The sequence below is a fragment of the Canis aureus genome, chromosome 9 (assembly GCF_053574225.1).
Source record: "Canis aureus isolate CA01 chromosome 9, VMU_Caureus_v.1.0, whole genome shotgun sequence".
NCBI classification, from domain to species: Eukaryota; Metazoa; Chordata; class Mammalia; order Carnivora; family Canidae; genus Canis; species Canis aureus.
In genome coordinates, this window is record NC_135619.1 from 42,239,948 (window position 1) to 42,257,737 (window position 17,790).

The following is a 17,790-nucleotide window of genomic DNA, read 5'->3' on the forward strand; positions in this document are numbered from 1 at the left end:
TGAGCCAAAGGCAGCGCTAAACCACTGAGCCACCTGGGCTGCCTGAGTATTTTGTCAATTTAAGGTAGTGGTGGCTTCATGTAGGATTTTTATATCTAAGTTCATATGTGTATGTATATATAAGCTTTTCTTTTTTTTTTTTTTTAATTTTTATTTATTTATGATAGTCACAGAGAGAGAGAGAGAGAAAGAGAGAGAGAGGCAGAGACATAGGCAGTGGGAGAAGCAGGCTCCATGCACCGGGAGCCCGATGTGGGATTCGATCCCGGGTCTCCAGGATCGTGCCCTGGGCCAAAGGCAGGCGCCAAACCGCTGCGCCACCCAGGGATCCCTATATAAGCTTTTCATTTAAAAATTTTTTGATCATCCATGGCGCCTGGGTGGTTCAGTCAGTTAAACATCTGACTCTTTTTTTTTCTTTTTAAAGATTTTATTTATTTATTCATAAGAGACACACAGAGAGAGGTAGAGATAGAGAGAAAAGCAGGCTCCTCACAGGACAGGATTCAATCTCTGGACTGAGATCACGCCCTGAGTGGAAGGCAGATAGATGCTCAACTGCTGAGCGTCCCCACATCTGACTCTTGATCTTGGCTCGGGTCTTGATCTCAGGGTCATGAGTTCAAGCCCCACTTGGGCTCCATTCTGGGTGTGGAGCCTACTTTAAAAAAAAAATTGGGGGGCAGCCCGGGTGGCTCAGTGGTTTGGCGCTGCCTTCAGCCCAGGGCGTGGTCCTGGAGACCTGGGATCTAGTCCCACATCAGGCTCCCTGCATGGAGCCTGCTTCTCCTTCTGCCTGTGTCTCTGCCTTTCTCTCTCTGTCTCTCTCTCTTTCTCTGTGTCTCTCATGAATAAATAAATTAAATCTTTAGGAAAAAAAAATTTTTTTTTACTATCAATATGACCAGTGTTTATGGGGAGAAAATCCTCTTTGACAAAGAGTAAAAATACTAAAAATCCTAATCACTGTATTGAGGGCCATCTTTAGAGTTTTCTAGCAACATGCTCATGTATGTCTGCATCAGTGAGCACACGCCCATTTTCTTTAATATCATCTTCAGGCTTTTCTGCTAGGTCTGAGGAACAATCCCTTCCTTCCACCTTTTTGTTCCCACACCCAGCGGTTGCTTACAGAGTTTATGAACAGAGACCAGTGTCAGATCTCTATAGAATATTCTGGTAAGTTATAGTTGTAGAAGTGCAGCTTAAATTCTTCTCCTATCTGGATCTGATTTGGAACTTGTATGTATTCATTATATAAGACATTTTTACAGGTCAAAGTGTCCTGAGTTTTTACTTATGAGCCTTATGGATTTGCAGCTAAGTAGGTATTTGTCAAAGCCAAGTCTTGAGAAAAGAAGCAAGTACCAATATAATCCATAGGCATTAAGAGCTCAGTTTTAGAAGGCCAAACTGGACCAGTAAGAATAGTGATTGTGAAGCTATCTAGGTTTTGTACAGAAATGTCTTAGCCCAAGTCAAAGGATACTAATTCCTAATGTGTTGCTGAAGCAAAATAATACAGGCATCAACGTAAGACTCATTAAAACAAAATTAAAAAGCAGACAAGCCCTGTACCTCTTTTTGGTCTTATGAGAGGGAAGGAGGTGACTCCTCAGCACCCCACCCCTACCGCCTCCCTAGAGGTTGAAGGTGGAAGTACCTCCTGCCACTTGCAAATGTCAGTGTGGAAGAGGGTAGTGAAGCCTGGCATTTGGCTTGCGGAAGGACATGAGGGTTTCTCTTTGGGGTCATGACGGGATTAGTGACTTGGTTTTCAGTGAGTAACAAGAAGAGTACCACTTTACTGACAACTATGAAATAATTTTCTGTCTTTGTGCCTTGGGCTTTTTACCTGAAGGGAAGGTGGAAATAAAGATCACTTTATTTTTTATGCTATTTCACATCTCCTAGATGAGCACAATGCCTGGACTCCCCACTCGGCCCTGTTTCTATGATATTGATTTGGACCCTGAAACTGAACAGGTGAATGGGTTGTTCTAAACAGGTGAGTTGTTACTGGTAAGAATTTTGCTTTTTTTTTTTTCCTTAGGAGGTATGTTTATGAATTATGGAACTCCAGCAAAAGCTCTGAAAATGCAAATCTGAATGCTTTCAAAACTTTTCCAAACATCACTGAAGGCAGAGTTGGCTGTGACCAATGAAGGAAATATTCCACATTTTTGGTAGAAGAGCATGGCTTATCATGGAGCAGTGTAGAGAAGAAAGCCACCGTCTAGTAAACTTTGGAGGGACTGCCACAGAGGCTAGGCTAAAGGTCCTTCTACTTTGAGTAGACAGCAGGCAGGAGTTGAGCAAATGTCCCAGAAAGTAGAAAAGAGGAAGAAACAGGACCAGTCCAGGAGTACTTGGGGTCTTAAGTGAAAGGTCCCTAAGTACTCATCACAATGAAGGAGCCTTCCCTAGACACATCCAGCTGAAACTTCAAAAACATTTAAGAAGCCTAAAAAAGCCTTCTCCAGAAAAGAAAAAAATCCTGGCCTATGAGAAAATAGGAATTAGAGTGAACAGCTGACTTCTTATCAGCAGTAAGGGGCTTTTTGACACAGGAGGAATACCCTCCAGGTTTCCAGGGAAAGCTAACTCTCCACCTGCACTTACGCCCCACCAGATCTATCCAGATATTTTCAGACACGTGCAGGTTTGCCACCCCACCTCTCTTCCTAGGAAGATATTTAGCAATGTCCTCCGGCAAAATGGAGACTAAACCAAGAAAAAGGAAGACATGGTTTTCAGAAAACCCAATCTTGATCTGGGCAGTAATGAAGGGGAATCCTGACAGTTGCAAGGGACCCAGAGTTAAAAGTCTAGGAGGGAGGAATTGAGAAACACTAGAAAGTGCTAGAAAAGACAAGAGTATCAAAGGGTAATAATGCAAAATTAAAGCTCTCACAGTGTTTCAAAAAGTAATGGTCCAGGTAGATATCAAACTGTAGTCCTTTTCTAGGCAACCATAAGGATGATTGCTTATAGAAGTAACCACTTTCAGAGAAAAGATGGTGTGCTTGCTGCCCGGGAACACTGTTCTTCAGGAAGGCTTATGTGATGCTGGAAGTATCCTTCTGGCTCATGCCTGGCCTGGCCTTGAACAGTATTCACATAGCCATAATGGAAGTGCCATGTGTTGTTTTCAGGTCTGTGGGTCAACCCTGTAAGAGACTGATGTGGAAAGGCTGGAAATGTTAACAGATTTGGCCATACAAGAGGGGGATGCTGCAGTGTAGAAGGGGAGAGGATACATGTTTCAGCTCGTAGAGGAGTATTTACCTCTCGTTTCTTTTTCCTCCTAGATTGCCTCTCTTCAAGATGCTGCTCCAAACATTTGGCCAATGTGCATTCAGGCCGACTGTTGGTTAGGAAGTGTGGGGAAGTCGAGAGAAGTCAACCCCTGCCCTGAAGATCTTAGGAAGTAAAGAGCAAGAATTCCCCCAGAAGCCTCTCTTTGGTCTTAATCCCCACCATCATGTATAAATTAACATAAATCATGCACAAGTCTACTTACTTTATTGAAGTGCCACAGAATAAAAGGAAATGATTTTGCGATCTGGATGTTTAAATATAAATTCTAGCATTCACAGACTGCTGCAGTATCTCTGCTATCCTGTGTGAGCCCATTTGTCGGCAGAGCCCAGGACCAAAGAAGCAAGTTGCAAGATGTACTTTATGACACTGTTGTGTTTAAAGGGGTAAATGGCACATGCTTGCAGATTTCTGGGAGGACACATCATCAGGGGATCTCCTGATGGGGTTGAAGGGGGAAGTAGGGTATAGAGAATGTGCCTTTTTATCATATACCTTTCTATATTGTTTTGTTTTTTTTTTTTTAACCGGAGAAAGTATTGCTTATACAAGTTTTTGTCCTGAACTTCCTTGGAATTCCATTTCTGTCATAGCTTTAGCTCCATTTATTTTTTGTTCTCAGGAAGGATGGTCATAAAGCACTAACTGTAGGTAAACCTTACCTGCTCTGTTGGATCAGCAAATATTTATTGAGCTGTGCCTGGGCTCCACCCCTCCCTCCAGAATGTTTTTTTTTCCCTGAAATGTTTTCCCTTCTCTTCTTGTTCTTTAGCTTCTGTCTCTCTTTCTCTCCTATTCTTTGTTTCCTCTTCCCCCTTGTCTTCCTACATTGGATCCTTCCAGAAGATGCTGCATCCCCACTGATGCCAGTGTAAACACTACTGGTATCAGTGGAGCAGTATTTTTCCCCATGTCCTTGGTTCTATTATATTTAATTCCCTAGATTCACCTCAGTGTTGCAATACAGTTTGCCATCCAAAGAAGTGATGGCGGTGCTGTGGGGGCATATGGCAAAGGAGTCCCAAGTGCAGAGCCCCAGCTTCACCATGTTTTGTGCTGTGCCTGGCACATTGTACACAATGATGTCAGTTCCTGTTCCAAAGCATCATGCGGGCCCAGTCTACACAGAGTTCACTGTTTCTCATGTTTTTGTAAATGTCCTGTAAGACCTCATCTGGAATGGGACTTGCAGGGAATTTATTTTATAAATAAGGGAAGAAAGCAGTCTATGGTCAGACATGGTGACTTAAAGATCATCTTAAAGCATTCAGGCTTCCTAGTATCCCCAAAAGCCATGTGGGCTTACATCTTTAAGACTGATAAGGAATAGTGAATACAATTGGTGGGAGAGGGTGACTGGAGTTTTATAAACCATATAATAAGTGATGCAAATTGTTTTTACTAGATACTGCTTGGAATGAATAGACTATCACTAATGCAAGAATTTCCCTAAGTAGGAGTAAAATAGGTCTTCAGTAAAAATTCAAATGGTACAAGTTGCTTTTTCCATCGGGCATTATATCTTGGAGATCTTACTACATGAGCAGTTTGAGATTCACCTTGTTTCTTATGGCTGTGTAGTATTTAAACCATCCTCTGTCAATGGGCACTTAACATTGTTTCATGGTTTTTGCTATTACAAATGAGAGAGCACTGAATATTCTCTTATATATCAGTGCAGTTTGTGTAGAAGCATCTGTTGGATAAAAAATTAGGAATGGAATTGCTTAAAAATGACCTTTAGCTTCAAAATGAGAGGTAGCCTTTGGCTAGAAATAGGTAGAGATAAATCATAGTGAAACAAATTTGTAAATTAGGTTTCAATCTCCATTTTACAGAAAGGCAAATTCCAGAATTGCACTGCTGTTGCCTACCAGATGAGCTTGTTAAAGTCCTCTGACTCCAAAGCTTTTGCTGTTTACCAACATTCTGCATGTCAGAGCTGTTCCTAGAAGCCAGCCCCTGCCAAGTGGCACAGAAATGGACCTCCCCTTAATGACAGGTGGAAAGCTCTGCCCATTTCACTTCCCTCCAGAAGGAAGGGATGATAACAGGTGACAGGAGCAGAGGGAAAAAATAAAGAGGTTAGGAACGCTGCTGAGCGATTATTGATACCATGGGTTTTGTGGAACTGATTCTTCAATCTGTGATTAAGAAGTGTGATAGAGAGGCACCTGGCTGACTCTGTTGGTGGAGCATGTGACTCTTGGTCTCAGGGTTAGGAGTTTGAGCCCCATGGTGGAAGTAGAGATTACTTAAAAAAAATAAAAGTGTGATGAAGAGATGGCATGAAGGATTAAAAAAATAACTGCAGGCTAACTGAAGACATGAATTCAAGACCTACAGAAACAGTAGTGCTTGGGGTACATATTAGTATGTATTGCCGAGCAAGGTCCAGTGCCTTTACCTTGGGGGTAGGAGCCCTTAGAGATCACTGGCCTCCCTATTGCCATTCTTAACCCTTCTCTGGGCCACCAATGCTTTCCCTCCCCATTATTTTTAATGTTACTGATAAACAGATTGAGCTCTCTATTCTGCACTTCAGAGGCTGTTGCCATGCGGTGAAGATATATATATATACTCTTAATTCAGAAGAGGCAGCATTTGTGTGCTGCCAAGTAAAGCAGATTACAACAGAACCACTGTTTGTGTTCACTGGTACAATCCTGATGGTGCCTAGGAACATCAAAATACCAGAAAACGAGCCACAAGTTCATTTAATGCTGTACCAGAGAAGGGGATGGAGGGCTTATTCCCAGAAGGTTTCTAAAATATAAGAATTATTACTAAGGAGTTATAAATCATTTTTGGTAGCTACAGGCCCAGGCCATGGGTGTATGAGACCAGGATGGGAGAAATCCCATGATCAGTTGAGATTAGTTAAACATGCAAGTTATTCTACTGGCACAGTGTGTCTGGTGATATTAACAAGATAAGCTGTAGGTAGGATAATTTCTCATCAGATTGGGGAAATATATTTATAGCCTGTTTCTCATTATATAATCAAAAGCTACTAATGGAGTAGCAGACAATAATATGGGTAATAGCTTACTGTCATTTAAGTGAGTTCAGGGATGACAGGTTTCTTTCATGCATGAAGTACTGGATACATTTCTTAAAACTCAGATGTGGCATCCAATTCTAGTCATACCCTAAGGAAAAATCACAGTGCAGTATTTCATTTATAGTACTATATTCTTTGTGAGTGAGTGTGTGTCGCTGCGTGTGGTGGAGGTTGGCAATGAGTTGAAATATACCTTAAAGAAATCTTCCCTTCAAACCCAAAATCAGTTTACCTTTTAGCTCTTCATCGCCCTTCTGTTCCCTTTCATTAGTCCTTTTAAAAAAAAAAAGGCGGAATAAGATCTACTAGTCTATTATCTTAATCTGTTCATTTTCTCATTTCCAACTCCTGCCTAAGAGAGCTGTTCTACCCCTGTCTTCATCTGGATAAGCTCATCTTATTTTTGCCTGAAATTATTGCAAACTCCAAGATCTAGTAGATTTGGAAAAACCTGGATCTCAGTGAGTGATAGCATCTCAATTAGTCATGAGTGGCATGGGTTTCTTTTGGCTTACTTAAAGTTCGCAAGTGTCAGTAAGCAGGGTGAGCAAACCATCTGGGCATATAAATGACATTTTCACAGACTGTGGTGTTTGCTGACCACACAAAGATAGACTGAATTAATTACAACTTAGGCAGATGCTTAGGGATTTCCGTTTTACAGCTCTGGTCTCTGACTTTACCTGTATGTTTAAGACCCTGACAGCTTAGATTCAGCTTTGCTATTGTGTCCTAATGGTTCCTCCTTAAATCTCAGAGCTACAGAATCTCACAAAGGTAAAATATATTCCTGGAAAAACATCCAAAAGCAAATAACTGAGATTTGCTTCCCCAAAGGTCATGATCCTACCAAAGAAAGGAGGTAAGTACAAATGCTTTGCAGTAATTCTTTGCTCCGCCTTAATAGGTTGTTCGTCCGGATGGTGTGCCTGGGAGGGCTCAAGGAGGAGCCAACTGTGCAACCTCAGCCTCAACCTCCGGGGGACCTCAGAGCGGGAACTCCCAGGAAGGCCCTGGTATGTAATGTTGACCCGGAAGCATGCCACCTGAGCCCTCAGCCACACTTTGGTTAATGAAACCGATGGGTTATGTGTGGAAATAAATGCTTACGGTGCTTTTCACTGTGGCTAGCAGCTTGTTTAGATAAAGCTCAGAAAATGTATGAAAATACACAACCTAGCCGTCCAGGCAGGCCGGAGGATCGATGTTGCCTGTGCCCTTTGCTCTGGTTGGGGCTGGAATTGTGAGGAGAGCCCACCTCCTGTTTCCCACCCCCCACCCCACCCCACCCCGCTTAGTGGAGAGGGAGAAGACTAAGCAGACACTGGCAATGCGTCAGGTGCAGAAGGTGGGTGGGGCTGCGGTCCTGCCCCCTCTGACCTCCGCGCACAGGCCGCAGCGCCCTGTGAGAGTATCTGTCCCCGCACCATAAGGACATCCAGAGCCACTCCTGGGAAAGTTTCTGTTTCCATTTCTATATGCAATTTTCTCCCCGAACGAGCTTTCACTCTGCACAGGTTTTAACCATGCTTTTAAAATGCATGTGTCGTGTCTAAATATTGGGCGTGTTGGAGGGAAAGGGGGCCCACAATTCAAAGCCAGGTTTTGCTATTCTCCGTCTCCGTATGCCGACCCCCCGCCCCGGCTGCCAGCGCTCCCGTGGGGCGGTCCGCGCGCGGGGCGGGGCGGGGGGCGGGAGTGCCCGGGGCGCCCCCTCGCCGCGGGGCCGGACTCTCGCAGGCAGCGCCCCGCCCCGGGCACTCCCGCGCCGCCCCCGCCCCGCCCCGCCCCCCGCGCCCCGCCCCGCCCCGCCCCGCGCGCCTCCGAGCCGCGGGCTGTGGCTCCCCGCGCGCTGGGCAGGGGGCGCCGCGGGCTGCGGTCCCGCCGCGGAGGGCTGCTCGCTGCGGTGCGACGGGCTCCCTGGGCGCCCGGCCTCGCGAGCGGCCCCCGCCCCCCCCCGCCCTCGGCAGCAGGGTCTCCGGGTCCCCGGCGCCCGCGGGTAAGCGAGGGAGGACGGCGGGGGGCGGGGGATGCCCGCGGGGCGCCCGCAGTCCCGGCCGGGGGTGAGGACCGGGCGGGTACGGCTCCTCCTCCCCGCCTTGAGGACTGTGGTTGGGGCTCCCGGCGCTGGAGTGGTGCAGCTCGCCGCGGCCCGAAGCGGGGCTCCCCGCCCTGCGTCCTCGGCCCCGCGCTCCGCCGGGGGAGACCCGGAGCTGCCCCCGCGCTTCGGCCGCAAAGACAGCGGGGCCTCCCGGTGACCGCGGCGATGACCGCACCTGCGGGTGAGGAGGACCCTTTACACGCCAACACCCTGCAAAGTCTTTACGTCCGCAGGTTGTATTTTCCCCTTTACGGGGAGGGGGGGTGGGGGTGCTAGGTGTTCGTTCGGCTATTTGTTTTATTTCTACCGTGATAGACATTCAGAAGGGAGCTGCTCAGGCTGTTGTCTTTGGGCGATCCAGGTTAACTTCGGGTGGTGCCGGCCCAAACGTGATCTGATTTCAGTATTTCTGCTGTACAGCCCCTGGTTGGTAGGGACTCAGGTGCTGAGAACTCCGAGGCGGGAGAAGACCCAGAGCCAGCTGTGATAGCTCTGGTTCTAGAGCTTATGAACGCCTTACACGAGGCGGGACGCTGTGCAATGTTCCTATGTGAGCTCCCCCGCTGTTCTAGGAGGACTTTGTCCTTCTGTCAGGGGCACAGAGTATGTAACTCCCAACCCAAAGGAATATTTACTTAGATTGTAAACTGATTTTCAGAGCTCCAGTTGCTTCTGTGGTTCATACAGTCAAGAGCTACCCAAAGAAACCTTCAGGGCTGAAGGATTTACACAAAAACGTTAGAGTCCCCTTGCTTATTGTAGGACCTCCAGCAACAAAAATTAATACAGCTTCTGTTAGATCACCGCCTCACATCTGTGTTCATTGCTGCTGTCATACTGTTCTGTGGATTAATTTTATGTTTATATATATATCTAATCAGTTTGCCAGTTGCTGGCTTATCCATTATATTTGGCTTTCAAATTAGTTCCAAAGCCAAGAACAAAAGATAAAGAATTTCAAAAGCTTGATTTTAAAATAGCAAGAATTCGGTCTAATGTTGGTTCAATTAGGAGTTGATGGGCTGCATTATGGTTAAATATTTAATAATTAAATTTTTGACTAGTGAATCTAGTGCAGATTAGTATCTCTGAACGATTCATTTTTCTGATAAAACTCTGATGCCCACTTTCAGAGCATGGGCTTCAGAAACAGGCAATTTGATTGAATCCGATTTCTGTTACCTACTAGCTGTGTAATCTCAGGCAATTTGCTTAATCTCTATGCCTCAGTTTCTTCCTCTGTAAATAGTGATACCACCGCCTACTCATTTTGTAGTGTTGTGGGGAAGATTAGAGATGTATGTAAAAGTGCTTCGCATTTCTTAATGCATAGGAGTTGCTCAATATACATCAGCTATTATTATCATTCACTCTTACTGACCTTCAACTATGTGCTCATTATGGAAAATATTTGAACAGTCTATGCTTACGGAAAAAAAATTTCAAAATTATACAACTAAATTTAAGAGGGGAGAATGACAGTGATGTTAAATTTCCCAGCGTATGTATGAAAAGTAGCACCTCTCTGATGGAACACACATTTTTAGAACAGAAACCTTATGGTATAATGGAAAGAACACTGGAGAGTCAGTCTTCAGTTCTAACTCTGGCTATGACCTTATCTAACTGTATGGCTTTAGGCACTCCAGCTACCCACTCTGGAGCTCAGCTGCTTCATCTGGCTGGACTCAAATGATCTCTAAGATCCTTTGTGGCTGCAGAATTCTTTATTGCATGTAATAAAAATCACCCTAGCTTGCTTACCGCCTTGCTCTGTTTTGTTATGGTCGTTTGTTAACTTGAATCTGAGTCATAAACATCCATAAAGATAGCACAGTGAAAGAACTGATAATCAGATTTGCAAATAATCCAAGTTGAAGTTTAAACAAAGAGAACAAAGCAAAATAGATTCACATTGAGATCTTTTTGATATTTTTTATTCTGTAGTCAGTAGGTTATTAGATGGCAAGCGTGCCTGATAGCATCATATATATTCAACTGAAATCTTTCTATAGAAAACAGTTGGCTGATGGCAAAATAAAATACCACTCTCTTTTCTCTCATCAGGTTGATCCTTAAAAAAAAAAAAAATCTATCCAGTAAAGGGCTTTCATGAAGAAATTAAAGAGAGAAATTACAAGTAAGAGAGAAACTAGGAATTATACGCTGGAGAAACCACCACCTAAAATAACTGTATGGAGTAAGACACAAAGAGTGAATACATCTGAAAGAATTTTTACTTACTATGATATTTTCTGCCCATTTTTTCATCGTAAAGACTGCTAAGGAAGAGAGAATATAGTTTTCTAGAGAAAGAACGAGTGTAATGTAAAAATGGAGACCACAGTTTCTGAAATTCAAGTTGAAAGCAAGGATGAGAAGAGACCAACAGAAGTTAGTCCTCAAGATGAGAGGCAAGAGGAAAGAGCATCAGTGCTTTGCTTCAAGAGAAGAAAGAAAGCAACCAAAGCAATGAAGCCCAAGGCTAGCTCTGAAGCTGCTGGGGCAACAATGAAGTGTCCACCAGAAGCAGAAGCTTCCGATCAGCCACAGCCCCCAGGGGGTGCCTGGGCCTCAATCAAACGTCTTGTAACACGCAGGAAAAGGTCAGAATCTTCAAAGCAGCAAAAGCTCTTTGAGGCTAAAGTACAACCTGAAATCAGTGCTGAGGATGCTGATCTTTCTAAGAAAAAGGCAAAATCCGGACTTAAGATTCCTTGCATAAAATTCTCAAAAGGAGAGAAAAGAAGTAATCATTCCAAAATTATAGAAGACTCAGACTGCAGCATCAGAGTCCAGGGAGAGGCAGAACATTTGGATACAAAAGCTGCAGCCCAATCAGATGACCAGGCAACAAAGACCAAGTTGCCCCAGGATGTAAGTAAAGACGTCTCACGGAAAGGAGGTGATGAGATCTGTGAACCAAAGGTGAGCAACAGCACAACTACACCTGGAGAAAAAGTGATTTCAGTAGAACTTGGGTTAGATACCAGGCATTCTGCTGTTCACCCAGGAACTCTAATCCTTGAAGGAGATACTGAAACGATTGAGGAAAAACAGAGTGTTCAACCCCCACAAGCAAGCGCACTTGAAACTTCAGAAACAGAACAGCCACCAGTGGTTTCCGATGTTCTTCCCTCACCTACAATCCCAGATCAGCAAATTGTGGAAGAAGCTAGAAGCAATATCCTAGAAAGTGAACCAAATTGGGAAGAGCACGAAAGTAGAGAAGTTGTAGCCGAGGAGAGTGAGCCTAAAGATACTGAACTGAGCCAGGAATCTGAGCTGAGAGAAAATGAGGTCACTGCAGAGAAACCCAAACCAGAAGAAAGCAAAAGAATGGAGCCAATTGCTATTATTATTACAGACACTGAAATCAGTGAATTTGATGTTAAGAAATCTAAAAATGTCCCTAAGCAATTCTTAATTTCTATTGAAAATGAGCAAGTAGGGGTTTTTGCTAATGATAGTGGTTTTGAGGGTAGAACTTCAGAACAGTATGAAACACTCTTAATAGAAACAGCTTCTTCTCTTGTTAAGAATGCCATCCAATTGTCTATAGAACAGCTGGTTAATGAAATGGCCTCTGATGATAATAAAATGAACAATCTTCTACAGTGACTTAATTTCCAGATGATGAGAGGAAAAGAAAAAAGGCTTAATGCTAATTATTATACATATTTGTGGCATTTCTTAATCAGTTACAAATGAGAGGTTTATCATCTGTGGAACTTAAAGGTACAGTTCCAGCCCAAAAATGCTAAAGAATTAAGTTTATAAAACTCTCCTACTACTGAAATGCAGTCACTTCTGGATTAGAGGAAGTCAATACAGATTACGATGGAAGTGACATACAGGGAGTTGCTAAAATGACATGTGGAAGTTGGGGTGCTTGGGGGAAGGAAGCTGTATTTATTGAGCATTTATGATATACCAGAAACTCTTTAATATTATCTGATGTCAAAAGCCCGGTTTTCTTTTGATAGTTCAATCCTGTATATAGGTTAACATCACATTCGATTTTCAAAGCTTTTTTTTTTTTTTACAGTGCACTTTTATGTTTAAAATGGTGAATAAGGTGAGCTATTTTTGTGAATGTGTGATTTACAGTTGTTACACTCATAGGCAGTAGTCTTACCTCAAAAAAAAAAATTGCCTTTTCCTAATTTCAGCAGAATGTGCATATTTGAATTAAACATGAGTTTTTCTAGTCTTGCTTAAATACCATACAAAAGCCATTCACAATTTATTTCAAATAATTACCAAGTGCAAAGGTGTGGAAATAGGCAGTGCATTTTCTCTCTCCATCTTTCTTCTGCCTCAAACCTGTCTAAATCTATTTCTACATGGGGTCATCTGCTGAAAAGTTAAAAACAAAACTGAAAAAACTAAACAACAGCAACAGCAAAAACAAGAAGAGTGAAATACTGTTTCTCATCCAGGAGAAGCAAACTGCCCGAGTAACAAATTATCACAGATAACATAGGATTCATCTTGCAGGATTGCTTCTCTAGAGACCAAAATTTTCCACCTCTCCTCAAGGAGGGAATTCACAGCCAGCCCAGCAGTAAAAGTCCTAGGAAATCATAATAACTTAGTGCAAATATTACTCATTTTTGAAAAAGAATGAGCCAAGTTCATAGTTGAATAAAAAGTGAAACGTTATTGCTAAAGCACATTATAGTTTAATGTCAGTATTCTCTCATTGTGCCTATGTGTCAGGAGACACCAGTAACAAACATTTTACATGTATTTTGAAAATTAACTTTTTCATCAGTATTTTCAATCCAGCTAATCCCTTACCAAAAAAAAAAAAAAAAAATGAACTTAATATAACAATGAGAAGGGCTTATTTGCATTTTATCTGGTCATTTAAATCATCAATCTCATCAATAGTTACCTTTTTTTTTGAAAAAAGTAATTCCATTTCAATATTTCCTTGTGTGAAATGGCCATAATACTACAACACACTTCCCTACCTCACAGGTAAAGATCCAAATCGTATAGTCCACACTGTCTAAACTGAGGGACAATGCTGCTCTTACAGTATATGAAGTATAGAGCTTTCCACTTGAGTTGCAAGATATTTATTAAAGAGTATTTGTACATACTTGGAGAAAAGAGTGTACATTAGATGACTGTAAATGATCTGGTGACTTCTTACATTTTTTACGGATTATGTATAGAAAGTATATGCTAATTTGTCCTATAGAACCTTCTTTGTTTCTTGCTGTGAGTAAGTGCATCTTGAGACCTTTGGCAGAAAAATTTAATCTGACTTTGGAACCGAACCAAATAATGGATATGATTAGCAAGATTCTTTGCTAAAGTGCAAAATTATTCCCCCAGACTTTTCTACCTTCATGCCTATAAACTTGGGAGGATAAACCCACAAAAATCCTTCAATTTAGCAACACAAAAGTGGATTTTCAAAACATATGACCCAAGAAATGAATTTTAGTTGTACAATATTTAAACATTAAAAAAAGACTGCTAAGTCATTCTCCCTAAAAATACTCTTAATTCACTATATGTGGTGCTAATGGACTTGGATGGCTACCAGCAAATATCATATCATATATAAAAGTGAACAATTTTTTAAAAGCTGATCAAAGTTGGTGCATTTTACAGTGTTTTAAGGAATCCTATCTTCATTTATTGCAAGAATGACTCAAGCCAATACACTTGCATTGTAAGTTTTTTAGTAATCTCTCATGAATGAAAACAAAGTATAGCACTTATCAGTGATTAAAATATTTTGGAAGGATTAGGCATATTTGGAAGTTTTAAAAACAGATATGAGATAAATATGTGTAATTAATTATTTTTGTTAAGAAAACTCTCTCTAGTCCTGGGTTTCTACTTTTTTTTCCACTATGGTTTGATATATATTTTTGGTTAGAATGTATTGTAATTGACTGTTTTTGTGATAAAATGTGTACTCTACTTGCATTCATTCCTAACTGGTTCCTTCTTAATCTTTTCTATTGAGAATATCTGGTGGATTAAATAAATAGGATTCCAGTCTCAAAAAGGAATCCAGAAATTAATTGGTCTCAATCTGAGTATACCTGCCACATGGCCAAATCCTATTAAAGTGAACTCTAAGGTGATCTAAATTGTTTTGTTATAGAAATAAGCAGGAATCAGATAACTTGGAAGCCTCTTATAAAATATGTTTCATTTCGATAATATTTATTTTAAGCAATTGGACCTTATATGCAAGGCATTAAATGAATATAAATAGGTCCCTATTCAGTTCCTACCCATTTGACATAATTAAAATGATCATTTAAAAGATAATTTAGTAATACCACATTAATTTTCATTTAAATTTGCTGTGATAAATGCTGCCCTTTGAACTCAATTTACAAGGTGTGTTGCTTTATTGGATACTTGTTAATTTTTTCAGCATATTATCTTCTTCCTTTTAAGAGTCAAGTATTATTCACTTTGCTTTACAACCCAGTGAATATGAAAACCCTCTTCTATTTTATGGAGCACTATTCACTTAACATTTTCTCAAAGTACTTTATAGGATATAAAAATAGTACTGGGTAACATTTAAGTAAAGGTAGCAGAAAACAAAAGAACTTTCAAACAGAAATCATGTTCCCTGCCACCTCCTCCACCTCAAAGAATAATAAGCATGTGGCACAAATGGAATTCTTCAGAAAAGCTGCCTGCATAATTTTCTTTCAAGGTAATGCATTTGACAGTACGAAGTTTGTAATGGTCTTAATTAATGGTCCACTATTTAGTGGAATCAAAGAAACTGATTTATTTCTGAGAGATCATCTTATTTCACCAGTGTCTGTAAAAAGCCTTACTGCTTAAGGTTGTTAAAGATACGGGGTATGGGAGGGCACCAGTCAAATCTGGCTTCTGCATGCAATCCAGAGTTAACTTCATAAATGTTTAACTTCAAGTTGCCTTATTTTTTATAGTTAAAGAGTTAATTTGCAGGGAGGGGGGTGGTTTGCAGCAGAATTTTTAAAATAATTGCTAGGCTTTAGAATCCCATTGTTTGGAAAAATCCTTTTAATGTCAACTTGATGCAGATCTATAGAGTCTTCTAATTTTATCTGATACTCAATACATCAGGGGTTGATTTTTCTGCCTGCCATTTCTATATTTTTTAAAAGTCGTTGTTTATGGTTTCAGGTTCTTTAGGTTCAAATTCCTATGATGTTTTATCATGTAACATAAGGTTTCTTATACAGAATTCAAAATTTTAATAGTACATTTTGTGGTACAGTTTTGAAAAAAAATTCTTGTAATCCTTATTTAGTTACAAAAATCAAACAGAAGGAAGCTACATAAAATTTAGATGTCCTGATTAAATTCAGTTTGATTCAACATGTGTTGAGTATAACATATGCCCAACAATGTTTGTAAAGGAGACAGGCTTCCAGCCCTCCAAGAGCTCAAGCTAGGGAACAGCAACCAGAGGAACTGGGACAGTGATTAAGGCAAAGAGCCATAGGCAGTGCAGGATCATAGTGCCATAGAGGGGAGAATAAAGAGAGAGTGGTTAATTTGTCCATTGTGGGGAGGTGGGCAGTTTGAAAGCATCCAAATGCAGAGCAATTTGAAAGCATTGTTTCTAAATAGTTAAGCAGTTATGTTCATTATGATTTGTGAACAGGTGCAGAAAAAAAGCCTGCATAATGTTACATATTTATAGTAGTTCTTTGTCTGTAAAAATGTTAAGTGGATGAGCTATTATGAAAGTAAAAATTCCATTTTGTAATTTCTCATTAAAGTTAGTACTATATGACTGGATCAGATGCTAATATTTAAGAAATACTCTGTAGAAAAAGGCTTCAACTGAATTAATATATGTATGACTCAATATAGAATAAATATCGTAGTGGCTCATGTTTATTTTATTTATGTAAATCTTTTAAGAGAAAGGTGGCATATTTCCTAAAAGTATAAAGATCACACTGATGAAACTGTTGAGTTAGCACTACCAAAGATTTCTGCTCTGCTGATTGGGTGTTAGACTTTACAATGACATGCCTAGAAGAGCGCACTTCCAGCAAAGAAAAACACAAATATCTTGAATTCAATTTCAGTGAAATGTCTATCCACGTACAGGGCATTTCTGACTTTGATGCCATCTATAAATTTGACAGAAGTGTACTTGTTTTCATCATCTCTTGCTATACTCATTAGTTGTCTTTTCTACATTATATTAACCTATCAATTGTTAGTAATTTTTTTTTAAGATTTTATTTATTTGACACAGAGAGAGAGAGCAGGTCCCCACTGAGCAGAGCCTGACTTGGGGCTCCATCCCAGGACCCTTGGATCATGACCTGAGCCAAAGGCAGATACTTAACTGACAGAGCCAACCCGGGGCCCTGAATTATTTTCAATATTTTTGGCTCTCCAGATAACTAAACAATCTTGATGTGAAAATGCTTAAATTATTCAGATGTTGGGCAGCCCGTGTGGCTCAGGGGTTTAGCGCTGCCTTCAGCCCAGGGCCTGATCTTGGAGACCCAGGATCGATGTCAGGCTCCCTACATGGACCTTCTCTCTCTCTCATGAATAAATAAATAAAATCTTAAAAAACTATTCAGATGTTGCCTGCTAAAGCTGAGTGTTTCAAAAGTTCTATGTTTATGAAGACACTGATTTTATTCCCCTAACATTGACAACCTTGTTTTTCCTTAAGCACAGCACAATGGCAATACAAAAGAATGTACTTTCCAAATCTTGGGACCAATTTAAAGTTGATAGTGTCATAGTGTCTGGGGTGCCTGGCTGGCTCAGTCAGCAGAGCATGTGGCTTTTGATCTCAGGGTTGTGAGTTTGTGCCCCATGTTGGGTGTGGAGATAAAAAAGAAAATAAAGTAGATAGTGTCCTAAAACTAAAACTTCTTCCAAAGCAAAATGTCTTCCTAATGTACAAACCCTGTGCATAAGATTTAATATTTCAAATTTTGCAGAATTTTAAAGTTCTCATTAAATCACATCTTTCTAATATAAAAGAAAGATAACACTACATTTTGCAAAACTTGTCCTCATAGGCAATTCTGCTAATCCTTTAGATCTACCATTACTGCTGAAGTCTGGAGTCCCTGACCCCTTTTTGCATGCCTACTTTTTCTCCAAAAGCTTGAAAACACCAGGGGTTAAGTTTCTGAGCTTTGGAAAGCATGAGAACAGACAGTCCCCAACTTACGATGTTCAACTAATAATTTTTTGGCTTTATGATCATGTGAAAGCAATATGCATTCAGTAGAAACTGTACCCGGGATTTTGGATTTTGATATTTCCCAGACTAACACTA

The 17,790-nt window shown here is 41.0% G+C and overlaps 3 protein-coding genes across 7 annotated transcripts in view; 2 read left to right on the forward strand and 1 right to left on the reverse strand.

Moving 5' to 3' along the window:
* MTHFD1 (methylenetetrahydrofolate dehydrogenase, cyclohydrolase and formyltetrahydrofolate synthetase 1) overlaps positions 1-3,564 on the forward strand; it is a 123,610-nt gene extending 120,046 nt beyond the window's left edge. For 2 of the 3 annotated variants that reach the window (XM_077909589.1, XM_077909588.1), the window contains exons 27-28: positions 1,915-2,008; positions 3,312-3,564. In XM_077909589.1, coding sequence (XP_077765715.1) covers positions 1,915-2,004 — 90 coding nt within the window. In that variant the 3' untranslated portion in view covers positions 2,005-2,008; positions 3,312-3,564. The remainder of the gene's footprint in view (positions 1-1,914; positions 2,009-3,311) is intronic. The other variant, XM_077909590.1, reaches the window with a different exon arrangement.
* ZBTB25 (zinc finger and BTB domain containing 25) overlaps positions 1-17,790 on the reverse strand; it is a 58,653-nt gene that overhangs the window by 11,130 nt on the left and 29,733 nt on the right. The window lies entirely within an intron of this gene.
* On the forward strand, positions 8,259-16,373 carry AKAP5 (A-kinase anchoring protein 5). 3 transcript variants are annotated; one of them, XM_077909609.1, is made up of 2 exons: positions 8,259-8,384; positions 10,554-16,373. In XM_077909609.1, exon 2 carries the CDS (start codon positions 10,821-10,823, stop codon positions 12,105-12,107), a length of 1,287 nt encoding a protein of 428 aa, XP_077765735.1. In that variant the 5' UTR covers positions 8,259-8,384; positions 10,554-10,820; the 3' UTR covers positions 12,108-16,373. The 3 variants fall into 3 exon arrangements, with proteins under 3 accessions (XP_077765735.1, XP_077765733.1, XP_077765736.1); XM_077909607.1 differs by lacking the exon at positions 8,259-8,384 and adding an exon at positions 8,462-8,719; XM_077909610.1 differs by lacking the exon at positions 8,259-8,384 and adding an exon at positions 8,462-8,667.

Bases quoted from the DNA above. Each gene is read 5' to 3' on its own strand.
- AKAP5 (XM_077909609.1), top strand. From the start codon at position 10,821: ATGGAGACCACAGTTTCTGAAATTCAAGTTGAAAGCAAGGATGAGAAG.